This window comes from Triticum urartu, chromosome 7A (genome assembly GCF_056163025.1).
Source record: "Triticum urartu cultivar PI428250 chromosome 7A, HENAU_Tu73, whole genome shotgun sequence".
Taxonomy (NCBI): domain Eukaryota; kingdom Viridiplantae; phylum Streptophyta; class Magnoliopsida; order Poales; family Poaceae; genus Triticum; species Triticum urartu.
This window is the reverse complement of record NC_141879.1, coordinates 145,967,377-145,985,080: the sequence shown is the minus strand read 5'-3', so window position 1 is coordinate 145,985,080 and position 17,704 is coordinate 145,967,377. Positions and strand designations below refer to the sequence as shown.

At 43.2% G+C, this 17,704-nt stretch overlaps 1 protein-coding gene across 1 annotated transcript; it reads right to left on the bottom strand.

The window, feature by feature from the left end:
- Window positions 1–7,914: 7,914 nt before the first annotated feature.
- On the bottom strand, window positions 7,915–9,307 carry LOC125525602 (uncharacterized). The gene is made up of 2 exons (XM_048690615.2): window positions 8,195–9,307; window positions 7,915–8,061 (listed from the first exon to the last, which is right to left on the bottom strand). Exon 1 carries the CDS (start codon window positions 9,204–9,206, stop codon window positions 8,259–8,261), a length of 948 nt encoding a protein of 315 aa, XP_048546572.2. The 5' UTR covers window positions 9,207–9,307; the 3' UTR covers window positions 7,915–8,061; window positions 8,195–8,258.
- Between the last annotated feature and the right edge of the window lie 8,397 nt (window positions 9,308–17,704).

Here is a 17,704-nt window from a genome sequence, read left to right as displayed (position 1 = left end):
GGGGTTGGGTAATTAAAGAGGAGAGAGATGATAGCTTGCACATTTCCAATGCATTTTTTACTCAACTCCATAATTTGTTCTAAAAAATTAGATGCACACTCTGCACCGGACGGAATAAGTAGGACACAACCAAGAAAAGTGGCATGAAGCTTCCACATTTGCATGCAACCCCAAACTAAATGGTTGAAGCTAATAGCTCTGCACTGCCTAGCTGCATGCCTCCATCCATATTGGCCGTATCCCCTAGTCTGACCCACTATGCCACATTTAGCTATGACAAACTCCCGTATGTGTGGCGCGATGACCCTCGTGGTTATCCCAGAAGCAAAATTGATATGTGCATTCATGGACTAATGGTATCTAGCTATCGCGGCTACTCGAGGGAATTCCGTGGCAGAAAGCAGCAAGATGTAAATATAGGAATGTTATCAACACAGGCTTTATCGGAAATGACCCTGGCTTTACTGGAAAGGAGTCCCGTTTTGACCCCCTCTTCCAACCCGCTAACCTTTTAACAACTTTAGCACCTATGAATATCTTACCTATGACACACAAACCTACTATTGGCAATCTTGCACATTTTAAAAATGTCCCCATGGAAGATATTATTATTTTTCGTTTTGGAGGTACACCCCCCATGGAAGATGTTTTGTCTTTGAGCAATGCACATTATAGTGCTCGAATTGCATAAACTTTCTTTAGGGAAAGGTTGGGCTTATTTATTTAATGGATAGGTGTACGCACGCAACATTTCTATCTAACCGAGTGTGCCATCGAATGAAAGCAGCTAAAACTTGTTTCAAAAAAAAAATGAAAGCAGCTAAAACAGCAACATGATAAGCTTTCTCTCCATGCATCCGTTGCCTTCGCCTGGCGCTGTACCGCAAAAGAAGAAGAGGGGACGCCGATGCGTGTCCCCCTCTTCCCAAAGAAAGAAAATGACGAGGAGTTTCTCCGCGGCGGCCCTTCTCTCTCCTTTTCCGCAGATGGAAAACAACATCACCCACACCACCCCGAATGGTTTCTTGTGGCGCCAAACTATCTAAGATGGAATGGAGATCGACAGCGGCCGCAAGAGTGCCTCTCCTTTTCTCAAAAATACGCACGGCGCTTTGCGTCCCGGCGCGCCGATCCGATCGTCCGCCTCGTCCTCGTCGTCGTGCGCGCGCGCGAGAGGAGCGATCGAGCAAGCAAAGCGACCCCATCATGCGTCGTCGATCCACCTAACTGGCAGCTGGTAGTAGTAGTAATGGTGGCGCCAATTAATCAACGAAAGGGCGGCCGGCCCCTTGGCTGGCTAGTTAGTGCCTGCTGATGCGCGGATGCATGTACGCGCGTTTGGTGCGCTCTGCTTAGGATTTGCATCTTGTGGTGGTAGCTAGGTCTCACACTCACCTCGCCCCAGGAGAGAGAGACAGAGGAATCTGAAACTTCTCCGCCTATAGCCGGCTAGAGAGGCCGCTTAGCTTGTTGACCTCAAGAAGCCTCTGCTTTAATTGGGTAGAAATGGTGTAGTTTTTGCAGAAAAAAGAAGGGGGGAAAGTGGGAAGTGCCTCCATCGGTTTATTTAGTAATTGCAATCAGTAGTTTGGTGTCAACTTGATTGTACTCTATACACATATATTGGGTGAGGTGTAGGCAATATTGGTGCAAAAGCATACAAGATATCACTAGAGTATGGACATTCTAATCAAAGCTATCCTAAAATTGTCTATGTGCGCGTCTTCGATTTTTCGACTCTCAGCTTGCATCATTTAATTCGGATGCACATTCGGTGCGTGTGGCTAATTGGCGCACGAGAGAGGACATATAGTTGATATGTATCACAACTTGGCCCGTGATATTTCCTCTCTTGATAGTGTGATACCAACGTGGAAACGGTGGTGTGAATGGTCATTAAAATTTCCAAAAAGAGTTACGACACCGACAATATGCCAAGACCACAAGTTTGTGTGCACGTCTTCGATTTTTCGACTTTAGCGAGCATCGGTTAACTAATTTGGATGACCTTTCGTGCAACCAATAGCCGCGCGAGAGAGAACATACTAGTTATATCAATACATGGCGTGATTCCAATGTGGAAATGTTGGTGTGAACGGTGATGAAATTTTCCCAAAAAATATGACGACGGCATAATGCTACTACATCATGTCATGTGATTCAAAATCAAATTTTGATCCTTGAATTCCTCAAAAATAGAGAAAATCCACCTAAAAGGTGATCTCCAAAGGCAAACGAGAAGGCCATACATCCATTGAAGAGAAGAGAAATGTGTCTTCTCCTTTTCTCTTCACATAGTATAACTTCTTCTTTTTTTGCGGGAACTTGACGTAGTATAACTTGTCTAAACAGAAACTTTGGGGTCTGTTTTAAAACCGTTTCGACGAGAGATCTCTCGGGACAAGTATACCTGAATGTCTTTCCACACGCCAGCGTTCTGGTACGAGGGTATCGTCACGGCACCGGATATGTTCACCTGCAGGCTGCAGCTGGCCAGCACAACATGTGCTGCGGCCTGCGGCTCAACTAGCCAGCCAACAGTGACCCGGCTGGCCACACCGTTCCCGGTGCTCAGCCTCTCCTGACAGGAGGATTTGCAGGCCATTTGCCACGCTGACACGAGGAGATCGATGCATGCGCTCTGGCACGCCGGCTGCAATTATTCCCAGAATAGCATCCGTCGCAAACCCGATAATGGGATGCGTAGTCAGGAGTCATACACTGGCCTGCCCGGATGGAATGGATCGAGCTTCCAGATCACAAAAGCAGTGCGTATCTCTCTAGAGGCAACGAGCTAGCGACATGCCTGGGCTCTTACGTGGTCAGTGTGTAGAAGTGACCGACAACGGAGACAAGTACACTCTAGCTCCAATTTCGCGTTTGTAGTGGACGTATGTACCGGCCGGTGGCAATGGCAACGGCATGGCAGACAGCGCAAGTTTTCCGCGTAATGCGTCATGATTAACGTGCATCTTGCGCATTAACGTGTCATGTGTAGGCGCTGATCGGCCGTGGAGATCCCACCTGACAACATGCGCCAGGCTAGTGGCCCTGGGTGCACATACATACAGTTATCCACCAATGGCTTCTCCCAAAAGGCGAAAATGGTCTCTGATTAGGCGACTTTAGGCGCGCAATAATACTGTAATGTGCGAGAATGGCACGAAACATCCGAAATGGACAGGACGTAGCGCCTGTCAAGCCAATCTGACTTCTCCGGATAGCAGCAGCAAGCAACATCGCAATTTACAAGTGTTCATTCAAAACAAACTTGATTCGCGTGATGATTAGCCTCCAGTTGCTTCGCTGATAGGGAACCGACGACGAAGGGCGGGTTTTGGAATGAATCCCCAGGGAGCACGCACTCGGGCGCAGCTCTGGAGAAGTAGCAGCCTACAAAGAACCCACCAATCCATAGGGCTGGAAAGCAAAACGAATAATCCTACGCCTCTACAGCCCTCATATATGGCGGCAATAGTATCTGCCACCAGTGACAAAAGCCTGCGAAGGCGAAAGGCAATTTTGTGCCTACAAACTTAAGCAGCACAAGCTGAACTGACAGGGCGGCTCCGATACGAGAACACTTTCAGCCAGGCAAATCTATGGCAGAATAAAGCATCGTGTGCGGGTGCATATTATCGCCGAGCCCAGAAGGCTGGGAATCAAACAGAAATACTGATGCGTCACATCCTTGCACCCCCAAACACGCCTAGCATCGTAGCAGTAGTCAGCAAATGATTTACAATTTTACAGACAACGTGACGTCGATACAAAAGGCTTGTCATTGTCGTGGACCGGGATTCCTCGGCATGAGTATCTACAACATGAGGCGAGCGGATTAGCAAAATAAGTGTCTCCCGGCCTGGGCGTCTTGCAAAAGCATTAACTAGCTCCCACTTGATCAGGCGTGAAACGACACGGTAGACACCCTGTTAGGGCCTTGTGGTCAGCGACCAAGTACCTTGTGGTTCATCAGCCTACAAAATAGACGTATCCAGCTATATACTCCACCAAACACCACCTGCAAAAAAAGAGAAAGAAATAGCTTTAAAAGCAGTTTTACTTGAACAAAAACTGTCGAAATGCTACAACAGAACAACAAACATGGTTTCTCAATACAGGCTTTCAAACACCCGTCGCCGCTTTGGGGATAACAGAGTAGAATATCACTGCTCAGGTTGGCAATAAACATGAAATGAGGAGAATCAAGTATAGCTTGGTACTCCCCCTGTAAAGAAATATAAGATCGTCTAGATTTAGCGATCTAGACGATCTTATATTTCTTTACAGAGGGAGTACTAACAAGTACAACAGCATTTCATTAGCAAGCATATGACGCCTTCGAGAGAGAACTAGTTGAATCCAAAATAACTTGCAGAACTCCCACTATTACCAGCCAGATGTGTATGTAGGAAATTACACAGAATCTTGACTTTGTATGCCTCAGCATTGGAAATAAACTTCTGGATTTACAGTAACTATGGTGATAGAAATGGCCGTCTTTAAATTACCGCAACAAAACAACACACATTCAATTTTAAGAACATTTTACTACAACGGCAATAAAACAAACTCTGGCAAAAGGCATAACAGAAAAAATCAAAACACCAACATTGTAACGGCAGAAACATTTACGAAACAGCTGAGAAAGGAAAAAAATCAGATCCATTTATAGAAAGCTAAGATTGAAATCATTTCCAGTGAGCTAAAGCTGAATTAACTCGGGGCTATTTATCAATAATTTCCAACCAGGTCACCTCAATGAAAAGACGTATATATTGGAATTAGGGAAATAACACGGCAAAGATGAGAAGGATATTATTTCTACCAGCATCTATTAATCCCCACCCCAAAATGTGGACAGAAAGACCAAACCGGCATCATTAACCTGTCCAAAAGGCAGTCACTATGACACATCATACATAAACACGCGTTTGTTCTATAGTATACTTGGTCAGTACTTAGACTATACTTTTTATAAAATGAAGTAGCATGTGGAACAAGAAAAAGTGTAGGCCTCATTGAGCATTAATGAGGAAAGTGGCTAATGATATGGTTTCTCAGGATTTGTCTTCAGTATTAGGCCATCTATCACGGCAGGAGTAATATCAGCAATTTAAGAAAGATTTGGCATTATCCTAATTTCACTTGGAAAAACAGCAACAGGCAGCTCACTATCAAGATAACAATTCAAGGTAGTATATGAGAACAAACAAAGACAACTGCATGACAATCAACAGAAAATGGACTTGAAAACCTCGTGCCAAACAACATTATCTTGGCTACTTCCAATAAGAATGAATGATGCAGTTTATCACAATCAATTCCCAACCTAAAGTTATTTGCAGGATATATTTTTTGGGAACATTATGTGCCCATGTGTACAAACATTAACAGTCCTGGAACTCGAGGCAAGTACTACCTCTGTCCGGAACTAACCGTCGCTGAAATGAGTGCATCTAGACACGCTTCAGTGTATAGATCCACTCATTACAGCGACAGTTAATTCTGGACGGAGGGAGTAGAATATTATTAGGTATAAAGGGGACAAACTGCATTCCATTTATACTGCAATTTAAGTGCTAAGTAAGAAAATGGGTGGATTAATAGGAATAACATGGGAAACAATTCCTTGTGAATGTGAGGTTCGTAAATACTGGAGATCAATTTTCCGGTTAAAAGAGTCAGGTATTTTGAAACATGTGTACTTTGATAGCCCTTCATTTCCTATTGCTTTCTACAGGGATTCTTGATTTTTCTTATGCACTCGTTCAGTAAATAAGAAGTCCTGCAGAAATGTAGGGAAAGGCTGCGTACAATAGACCCAAAGTGGTCGGACCCTTCCCCGGACCCTGCACAAGCGGGAGCTACATGCACCGGGCTGCCCTTTTTTATTCGTTCAGTAAATAAGAAAAGCACGTGAAAGCATTATACCATTCATGAAACAAGAACGTGGTGATGCAAAATTTTCAACATGCCAAGTTCTGAAAGGATCTCCGAAGACCTCCCAAACATCTGCTTGACATGGTACTAGGATTTGAATGCCAGAGTGCAGGTGTCATGATGATGTGAGACTCAAATGGATATATGCAACCAAAGAGCATGAGTTTAGGGCTAAGTAAAGCTCATGTTAAGAGGCCAAGGAGCAAACTGACCCATATGGAAGTCCACTTGGTGTTAAGCAAGACCCTAAAATGGAAATAAACATGTGGGTAGATGTGCTCCACTTGAGCTTACACCTAAGTTGGGCAGTCCCAAACAAATAGGCCCAAACTTCAGGTGAACAAATCAAACCTAACAATGTAAATATTGGGTTAACTGTTGGCTAGGTGTCACCCATGTGAACGGGTAATCAGGCCTAGATCATTGGGGGAGTTTTGGCTATAAGAATGGTTGCATTGTGAAGTACTCCCTCCGTCCGGAAAAGCTTGTCCCTCAAATGGATGTATCTAACACTAACTTGGTGCTAGATACATCCATTTGAGGGACAAATTTTTCCGGACGGAGGGAGTAGGAATTAGAGTGGTGGTCCCATCGACACAATGGTGCGGGGATTGCTTAAGAGCATGCAAACACGATGCATGAGACATGAGCAGAAGCCATGGTACAATTCTAAACACCTAAAGGATTTTGTGTGGCTATTATTAGCTAGTGGGCACTCTCATTTATTCACGTTGTCCAATTTAGGTATCCATGTGGGTCACAAAGCCATGTGAGGTGAGATTTAGGCACTGGTGCTTAAAAAACTGGTTTATTTCTTTAAGGACCTCCACTGAGCACCTTGCATTGTACAAGGCCTAAGAACAGTAAGCTAGGGGTGAACATTCCGGATGGGGGCGAGGCTTGTGCTGGGTTGTTTAGTGGTCGTTTCTTTATATCTAAAGCGGGGTGATGGCCTTTGTCAGTACAAGGGGTGGCTTTCCACATCCTTCCCCTCAGTTGCAACAAGGGGTGGCATGACGTGGGAAAGAAAAATAATAATAATAAATAACAGCGCTGAACAAACAATTCACTAACTCGAAGACATTTATGAATATAACACAGGACTAGGGAAGAGTTCAGATGATTGGTAGTAAAGGACAAAACACATTCTACTGACATGATGTGCTCTGCATATGTGGTGATTAGATCAACAAAAATAGCATGTGCTTTGCAAGACAGTGTAACAGATTGAAGAATTATATACCACATACTATGTAACTTCATCACCGTTTCTGCTCACGCAAAAGGTTATCTTGCCTACACATACCACATATGTAAGCAGTAAACAAACAGATATCCTAGTGTTTCATTACCGCTTATGCATCGGGCACGTCGGGTTCGTAGTACCCCCGATTCCACCACAGGTACAGTGACCCAGCGAGCTCAATTGCAAAGACGAGAATTCGGGCCCACAGCTCACGCCTTAGCAGCTTGGGGCACTCCTTGACGGCGAAAAACACCGCCTTTGACAAAGAATTGATCCAAAAGTTGGCAGCGGCATTGTTCTCATAGTCCATGATATCAAGTTCCTTCTCAATCACAAGCTTTCGTACCATGGACAGTACACTAACAAGAATCACTGGAGCCAGGACCTTTTTCAATGCCCAAGCTATCCATTCACTTCTCCTCCCGGCCTCCGGAGGGGCAGGGGGCTCGGCCTCCATTGCCCTGCACAAAGGCGTTTCTTCTGACCCTTTCTCTTTGTTAAGGAAGAGCGAGAGCAGGTAGAGCAATACGGCAGTTACCCCTGACACGGCGGTGGTCACTCCAAAACTACGCCACATTTTCCACTTTCTCCTGCTGGCGCGTCCTTCGAATGAAGCCTGCAGCATATATTTAATCCTTCTTATCTTCTGCTCTTCCCATTCTTTCCTCATCAGATTCCCAGGCTTCTCTCTGTACTCAAGCATCTGAGACAGTCGTGGATCCATGAGCATTTGCTGGCGTGCCCGCGGGGAAAATGACTCTGAAACCTTAGCAATAAGTTCGGCGGCAGCTCTTAAAGCGACACCGTCTTTGTTTTGCTTGATGTTCTCCAATACAGCCACCACCTCATTACCCAGACGGGAAAACTCCTCACTGCACATAAAGATCAGGAAAAAAAATTCCACATTGAGCGCTTGTAATTTGGAACTAAACAAGGTAAAACGATAACGGCATATGGCATTGGCACTGTAACATAAGAGGAAGATGCGAAGGATAGAGTAGCTACCTTATTTCACTCGTCTGAATTTGTAACTCATGGGGCTCAATCTCTTCCCTCTCCTCTTCATCAATTATGTCCCTAAATGATCCAGAAGTTGAGCTGAGCACTCCCCAGAAGAGCTGTGTGAGAAATGAGTTCTGTTGCTGGTGCCTGTGTCCTGACGACCTCTGCCAATGTCACGGTCACTTGTGTGCTTCTGAATGTTCGACAGTTCGATCTCTTTCAACTTACGTTCTGCATCCACTCTACTGGTAACTTTCATCAGCTCCTGGGCAGTGCCACGGTGGTGCGAGACTATAGGGACAGGCAGGGGCGGCTGTTCAACCCTCGGCTGAGACTTGGTGGACAAAGAAGCTCCATTCTCTGTTTCCACCATGGCTGCCAGCCCCATGCCGTGAGAGTCTGTGTCGATTTGTATGAAGAACTCTGCATTGTCAACCCCTTTCAGTGATTCAGTGCTTTCGGAACCCGTTTCGGCAATTACTAGGGTGATGAGAGGATTCGCCTCGAGCTTGGCCGGCGCTTCGATGCGCTTGGCGTCGCTCGCTGATCCCGCCGAAGTGCCGCAGGCAGTCTTGTCAGCCAGAGTCAATCCCTGCCCGCGCGCTCTGCTGGCTGTAGCTTCCGTGGCGGCGCCGGGCAGTTCCTCTCCGCTGCACTCAGACTTATCCGCAATCATTCCCTCCAGCGGGTCGAAGTTCTTGCTACGAGAGCCGACTCCGGCGGCGGCGGCTTCGGCCACCTCTGCGGTGGTCTCCTCCTTGTCCGTACCTGCGGCAGCCTGGTCCACCTCGATAGAGAGCGATTTCTGAGCGGAGCCTTGTTCCATTTCGACCGTCGACGATTCTAATCCGTCGATCTCTTCCTGGATGTCCTCCACGGGGGACAAGTTGTCGACCTCGCCGCCGTCAGCTTTCTTGCCGACGGTATCGTGCTGGGGCGACTCCGCCGGGCGGTTGCCCGTTTCAGCCACGGCGGCCGGCGGCGGCCCTCCGATGTGCCTCGACATTACAGCCATGCTTCGCTGATAATTTGCGAATCTGAGATTTGGTTTGGCTCGATTGATTCCGATTTCACCTCGTTGGGAGTTAGGGTTTGTCTGGGCTCACATCTAAGGGTTTGTCTATGTTTTTTCTGTTGTCTTTTCTTTGTTTTCAGCTTTGTATTTTTCCCGAGCCTACCCTTGAAATGGGCCGGCCCAACTCGAAAGAAAAGAGCAGTCGCTCAGCTTCCTTCAAATCAAAAAGAAAACGTACGGATGGGTGCTCCAATGGTTATTTCCCTTATTGTTTTTCTTCTCTCTTTCCGTACTATTAATGATTTTCAGAAATGTGGTGAACAATTTTCAATGACACAAAAAGAATTTTTAACATATGGTGAACATTTTTCCAAATGCCATAGTTTTCATGAGGGGATGAAATTCGTGGAAGTCGTGGCAAAAATAAAATATTTTTTGGAGTGCTGATTGTTTTTTTCCATGACTTCAACAAATTTTCATTCCGTGATGGAACTTGGCAAGCACTGCACTCAAAACATTTATCATTCTTTGCCACCAATATTTTTTTGTTTTTACTGTTCATGGCGGTATCATAAGAGCTAAAGCTCGCATGGGCACTTTCCTACACTTTTGTCATGAATGCAAATGACATTGACATGTAGGTGGTGTTTTTCCGAACATTTTGGTATCTTCTTTACATTTTTTTGATTTAGTATGAATTTTTTATGAAGTTTTCAAAGTGACGGTCAAACGTCGAAGGGCAAAAGTATAAGAGGAGCGAAGTGACTTGGACATAACCCATCGCTTTTAGAAATTATTAGGGGTAAAACAGTCGAGTGAGACACAACTAGGGGCATAAAACTAATTATCCCTATATTTTGTGGGTCTGTTCGCGGCAGATTGGATTATTCCCTCCTGTTTTCACTTTAAATGATGAGAGTAATACAACAGGGAATCTGTATTACGATGTGTATTTTAGTGTGTTCTTCGCACAAATTCTGGAGTGGGAAGTACATGGAGGCACGGCCGTGTGATGGCTGCGTCGCACGGATGGTCGCACGATCACGGCCATAGGCAAGCCGCGTCGTCCCCCAATCAGGAAATGTCGCGTCAGAACCGCCGCCATCCTCTTTCTTCCTTTCTCTTTTTCTTGACCACGCCCCACCACGCAAGCGCTCAACCTCGCTGCCCAAGGGGCCGGTCCCTTCGGCCCAGCAGCCCAAACAACTAGAACACATTGTTTTTTTTGTCGGAATAGCGTCTCTTAGGACAACAAGCCCATGAGACAGAAAACGTGGTGCACAAATAAGATCTAACAGTCAGAAACATGCAGGTCGCGAAAACGAACGGCCAAAAACGCAAATCGCTGAGAACGCTCGGTTTAGACTCGATTTTACTGTCCTAAATTCGAGAATAAGTGACATGTTGTGATGCACATTCCATGACCTTATATGATGCAAGAGATTATCTTAACCACACGTCTTTCCTTCCATTGTTTGAATGCATTAATAAATTTCCAGTAGCTAAGATATGGTTGTATAATGAAATACAACAACAAAAAGTGAATACCATTTATTCTTCCTTTTTCCTCAGAAGTTCATACGTAATTCCTCACGGAGTATGTTTCTCTTTATCAAGGTACTTTAACAGGTTTGTAATTTTGCATAGAGAAACGCTTCAAGACATTTCCTATGTATTCCCACTCCCGCAATATCGAAAGCTCCAAACATGCTTTCATATGAAAGTTATAAGATAACCAAGCTTTTCACTTCCATTAGTGTGATTTTATCATTGAAAACAACAAGAACATCATTAACATATATAATAATAATGTAAAATAGTTTACACTTACAATTGTAGACGACTGTCTTGCTTCATTTAGATAACCATATGACCATATACCATGCTATTCAATTGATGTGAAGCTTAGTTATAAGACCATATATTAATTTATTCAATTAGCAAACCATGTCCTTGTTTCCTCTTTTCCTAAATTTCAGGAGAAAATAGTTTTCCCAAAGTATATTTCCCTTTGTGAATAATTTAATAACAAGAGTGACATTATAATATTCCAGTGAACCAAATTTCCGTACAAATAGAAAAGAAAAAAACTTATAAACAATTGGTTTGCAGTTGTTTGGTATGGTAACAAGTTCCCAAACTATATATTTCCTCGTTAAGTTTATTTCTTTCCGCATTTCTTCCATCCATAGTTAACATTGATAATAGAAAATTTAGTGCTTCTTAAGAGACTTTAGTTATTCCTTTAAAATTTAGAATGACTTCACCAAAAACACATAGCAATTATCCAGATATTACATTCAAATTTAATTCCTCCCACTTATCCTAAGCATGTTAGTGTCGGGAGTTTCACTTATAGGTTCCTTTGGGGCCATGATTATATTCCAACATGATTGCCGATAATTCTACCCCTTGTTCATAAATATATTGTGTTTTCACTTTCCACCAGTTTTCCTTTTCAATAAAAAAATACCCTTTGATCCACTAGAATAGCCATTACAAAATTTCTCGTATGTGCTTTGCAGTACTCGAGAATTTCCTGCGGAAATAAAAAGATTTCCATCAGTCAACAAACCATAAGGAGTAACTATGCTAGACGAATGATATAAACAAATGACAGTATATATGCAATGCTTCTTCCAAAAATGACACGATAGTAAAAGTATTCAATTTCCACTTAATTATGGAGTGTACGGTCTATTGCAATGGTGAATAGTTCAATGCCCTTTACATATACAAATGATATATTCCTGAAGTGTACATCCCCACCAATCAGTTATTAAAACTTTTAACTTTTTTAATCAACTGGTTTTCCTCTTTAGTACAAAATGTGGCCGGCATAATAAAACCTCCCGGGTTGTATTTTCAAGGATACATATAACCATATCAAGAGCAATCATCAATGAATAAAATAAAATTAATAATGTGAACTCTACTTGGAGTGCATAAGGATATCAAAATAAATAACGACGTGAAGCTTCTAATCTCTTTCCACCTTAGGAACAAGTGTATGAACCAAAAATAACCGTTATATATGCTTCACATGTATGATAGCCCTCCCACTAAAGTTTAAAATTACAGAATTAATAAAGTCATACATGACATAAATATTGAGATTCCAAGCATGTGTTCCCATTGTAGGTATTCCTCCATATGGAGTTATCTTCACCAAATAAATAATTTCGGCTGCAAACTTTCAATGAACCATCAACGAAGAAGAGATGATACGTCTCCAACGTATCTATAATTTTTGATTGCTCCATGCTATATTATCTACTGTTTTAGGCAATATCGGGCTTTATTTTCCACTTTTATATTATTTTTAGGACTAACCTATTAACCAGAGGCCTAGCCCAGATTTGCTGTTTTATGCCTATTTTAGTGTTTTGAAGAAAAGGAATATCAGACGGAGTTGAAACGGAACGAAATCAACTAGAGAAGTTATTTTTGGAACGAAAGCCATCTGATGGACTTGGACCCCACATCAAGGAAGGAAGGAGGAGCTCACGAGGGTAGGGGGCGCGCCCCCCTGCCTCGTGGGGCCCTCATGGCTCCCCTGACGTGCTTCTTCTGCCTATATAACTCCATATACCCTAAAACTTCCAGAACAGAGATTAGATCGGGAGTTCCGCCGCCAGAAGCCTCCGTAGCCACCGAAAACCAATCTAGACCCGTTCCGGCACCCTGCCGGAGGGGGCAATCCTTCTCCGGTGGCCATCTTCATCATCCCGGTGCTCTCCATGACGAGGAGGGAGTAGTTCTCCCTCGGGGCTGAGGGTATGTACCAGTAGCTATGTGTTTGATCTCTCTCTCTCTCGTGTTCTTGAGGTGATACGATCTTGATGTATCGCGAGCTTTGCTATTATAGTTGGATCCTATGATGTTTTCTCCCCCCCCCCTCTTCTCTCTTGTAATGAATTGAGTTTCCCCTTTGGAGTTATCTTATCGGATTGAGTCTTTAAAGATTTGAGAACACTTGATGTATGTCTTGCCGTGGATATCTGTGGTGACAATGGGATATCACTTGATTCACTTGATGTATGTTTTGGTGATCAACTTGCGGGTTCCGCCCATGAACCTATGCATAGGGGTTGGCACACGTTTTCGTCGTGATTCTCCGGTAGAACTTTGGGGCACTCTTTGAGGTCCTTTGTGTTGGTTGAATAGATGAATCTGAGATTGTGTGATGCATATCGTATAATCATGCCCACGGATACTTGAGGTGACATTGGAGTATCTAGGTGACATTAGGGTTTTGGTTGATTTGTGTCGGTGTTATTCTCGTACGAACTCTAGGGCTGTTTGTGACACTTATAGGAATAGCCCAACGGATTGTTTGGAAAGAATAACTTTGAGGTGGTTTCGTACCCTACCATAATCTCTTCGTTCGTTCTCCGCTATTAGTGACTTTGGAGTGACTCTTTGTTGCATGTTGAGGGATAGTTTTATGATCCAATTATGTTAGTATCGTTGAGGGAACTTACACTAGTGAAAGTATGAACCCTAGGCCTTATTTCCTATCATTGCAATACCGTTTACGCTCACTTTTATCATTAGTTACCTTGCTGTTTTTATAATTTTAGATTACAAATACCCATATCTACTATCCATATACCACTTGTATCACCATCTCTTCGCCGAACTAGTGCACCTATACAATTTACCATTGTATTGGGTGTGTTGGGGACACAAGAGACTCTTTGTTATTTGGTTGCAGGGTTGCTTGAGAGAGACCATCTTCATCCTATGCCTCCTACGGATTGATAAACCTTAGGTCATCCACTTGAGGGAAATTTGCTACTGTCCTACAAACCTCTGCACTTGGAGGCCCAATAACGTCTACAAGAAGAAGGTTGTGTAGTAGACATCAAGAGACCATTGTGCGAAATTCCATAATGCACTAATTTTACCATTGAGCAACATTTCCACTCTTCCTTTTCCAAATAGTATGACATAGTTAATAGACTCCAAGATATAACAATAAATCAAATCCCTTCTCATTGAAGTTGCACAGAGTATCCTATAACAATAATAGTTTTCCTCCACAAGGGAGTTTCATGACATAATTTCCAGTTCCAAAGTATTATAAATCTAGTATTTGTGCCAAAAAGAAATCATCTACCATTAAGTGAGAGTAAATTTCCTTTTCCACAAAGTGGTTCCCATTTTCCTCTGTAAATAAGTGATGCTCATAATAGATACTTCTTTGAATTCTTTCTCATGCCAGGTTAGTGTATTTATCATAATTTTCCTCCATTAGTGAATATGACGTACTTTCCAATTTCAGGTATATATTGTTTAATATTTCCTTGGAATTGTTTGAAAGGATGAAAACCATATATATGATTGAGCATGTATGAAAGATATTTCCCTAAAAATACATTCCAGATTGCATATAATTTCTGCACAATCTATCCGGTCTCATATTCAATAGGCAAAGAATTGGTCTATGATCCCAAAATGAAAAAAATGCGAGCCATTTATTACCATTCGACCATGCAAGCTCCAAAGTTTTCAGCATGATATTCCTTTTCCTCGTTAGTGGCATCATTATCAGGCTCTTCTCGTTCAAGGATATTCATAATGTAATCATCAGGTGTTCTTATAAGAAGAACACAAATTTTCCTTTCCAAACTATATTATTTTCTTGTGAGCCATCTAATATGTTCCTAAATGATTCAGAGAAAACATAATGTTCTATTCTATTACCAAGGAGAAGTACGTTACCGATGGGAAGAGACAAAGAAACCCAGCGAATAAGCAGCAAAGGAACCCGTCTCCCTGATGGCTTCTCCGAGTCTCGCATGCCCGATGGCTTCTCTCAGGACTGCTTCAGGGAACCAGGAGGGTGAAGATCAATCTCACACACCAAAATGAAGAAATCCGACTCAGTTCTTCAAGGTGAATCAGAGGCAAATTATCCAGTTTCTTTGTTTTGAACCATTGCGAGAGACTTCCCATCTGCTATGCAAACAAATATGATTGTTGAAAAGATCTGCTTTCCATTAACTGCGCCACGATCCTAAGTGTTTGACAGAAGAAAAAAAACGGCATGTTGCACCCTTGACCGTATAAAAACAGTTGTTAAAGGGTGAAAATTCAAACCTCGGTTTAGTTTTGTGATGGGGTATGTCTAGGTCTCAGTCGACTGAGACTTCGTGAAGTCTCAGTCGGCTGACATCACCATGAACAGATTAGGCCTGTTTTATCTCCCTCCCTGTTGGGTCTTAATTTACCCCGTTGTGGGCCTGGGGTGTGGGCTCTGTTTGCTTGTCTTTTTTGTTTTTGTTATTTGTTTGGCCCGTTTTATGTCCCTCCCTGTCCATGGAAGCAACAAACATCAGAAACATGCAGTTGACGTCATAGCTGACCTCCCTCCCTGTCTATGGACGCAGCAAACAAAAGAAATTAGGCCATGCTCCATGCATTTCAGCAGGCCCATTTCCAAACGGAACTACTAGATGTCGACGTCCCAGCTGACCTGAGACGTCCTGTAACTTGGAGTGAGCTAGAGTTCCAGTGAACTACTAGGACAAGTGAGCTGGACACTAGTGCTAAATCTACTGAAAGAGAACAAAAAATATTACCGAGGTACTCCCTCCATCCAAAAAAAGTATAAAAGATAGTATCAAGCAGTACATCTGTAGTTTTAGAAAAAAACTAAATACAAGCTGAAGCTGCGGAGTGGAGTGGTGGCATGCATGAAGCAGGCTACACTCAAGATTCATCAATCCTGCTGCCCCAGTTACATCAATAAACAACACATCAATCAATCTCACTAATTTCAGACCATAGTCCATGCGTTTCAACAAGTCCATTTTCACACAAGCAAAAAATCACCAGTGAGGAAAAACAATGTGGCTCCAACAAAAAACACATAATTCATGATTTGAGCTTGGGTGTAACAAAAACCACACATGACCTACAAGTGGTTCAAATTTAGTAAAGGGGATCTCGATTGGTATTAAGGATGTTGACAAGATGATGGCCATTGGATTCCCTTTCAACTGTATTGTACCAATTAGGTAGATCAGACAAGCACACCTAATAATAACCAAAAATATCTATAGAAAATTTCACAACCCTGTGTCAAAAAATAGAGTAGTAGCATCTAAGAATACTACACTAAAATCATTCAAAATTTGCATCAAAGATAGTTAAGTTGAACTCCCCTCTTAATGGTATTCTTTAGCCTGCCGTAGTTTACCAGAAGAGCTAGATCGACCAAATACAGTGAGAAATACTACATGTGCAAATCACTTGCACGGTAGTACTGAGGAGTGGTCGCTGACAAGGATTTTATTCCCTCCCCGAATGTGTCCTTGAAGATAGCATGTGGGCTGCAACATAGCACATGCCTCAAGGGGAACAAAATTACCTCGAGCTCAAGCACGAACATGATTAACTTGCCGTTTCTGATTTCAAACAGTACCGTTGGGTGGTCTCTAGAGAGATGTTGAGCCAGGGTCCACATTCCAGAGACTTGTAGAAAAATAAAGGTACTTCCCTAAATAAAGATACAAAATAATTGATTTTTAGTTTTGATTACTTGGGGAAACAAACCTATTTAATGCAAAAAGAAAAAAGAAAAATAAATAAGTTTGTACTTTGTATATGACTTAAAAAAGGTAACAAAAAGAAATATATAGATCTTGAAAACGGCCCCCATGCCGTGCTCCGGCCAAAAAGACAAAGCTAGTTGTGAGATCGGGTGCTTGATTTGTGTTTGCGGGCACGACAAAAATGGGAATTGTGTTTGCCTAGTTGATGGAGTAGGTATCTTACCTGCTCTGCAAAAACTAGCCCCCTCACCCCGCTGGTCGTTCCGACAAAGCAAAAAAAGCCTAGTTGCAATCATGTTGGTAAAAAAAGACATGCAGTTGTAATCCGGGGACACAGCTTATAGTTGCATGACTAATTTGCCCCCTCTCCCCATTGCCCTCTCTCTTCCCGCCGCCCCCTCTGACAAAACAAAGCTCCCAATTGCAACCATGTTGGAAGCACATGCAGTTGCATGACTAGAGTTGGACATGCGACCGACCCTCTCTTTCTTCCCGCCGCCCCTCTGACAAAACAATGGCCCCAATTACAACCAAGTTATAAGACATGCAATTGCGTGACTATAGTTGGACATGCAACTACCCCCCTCCTCGTCGGTCCCTTCGACAAAGCAAAAGCGCAGTTGCAACCAACTTAGAAGACATGCAGTTGCGTGACTATAGTTGGACATGCAACTTCCCCCCCTCCCCCCGCCCCTCTTGCCATCGCCCCCTCCAACAAAAAGGCCCAGTTGCGACCAAATTTGAAGACATGTAGTTTTGTGCCTAGTGTGGGACATGCAACTGGCCCGCCAATCCATTCGACAAAGTAAAAGCGTAGTTGCAACCAAGTTAGAAGACATATAGTTGTGTCATTATAGTCGGACATGCAACTGCCGCCCCCTCTCTCTTGCCGCCGCCCCATCCGACAAAACAAAGGCCCCAGTTGCATACAAGTTT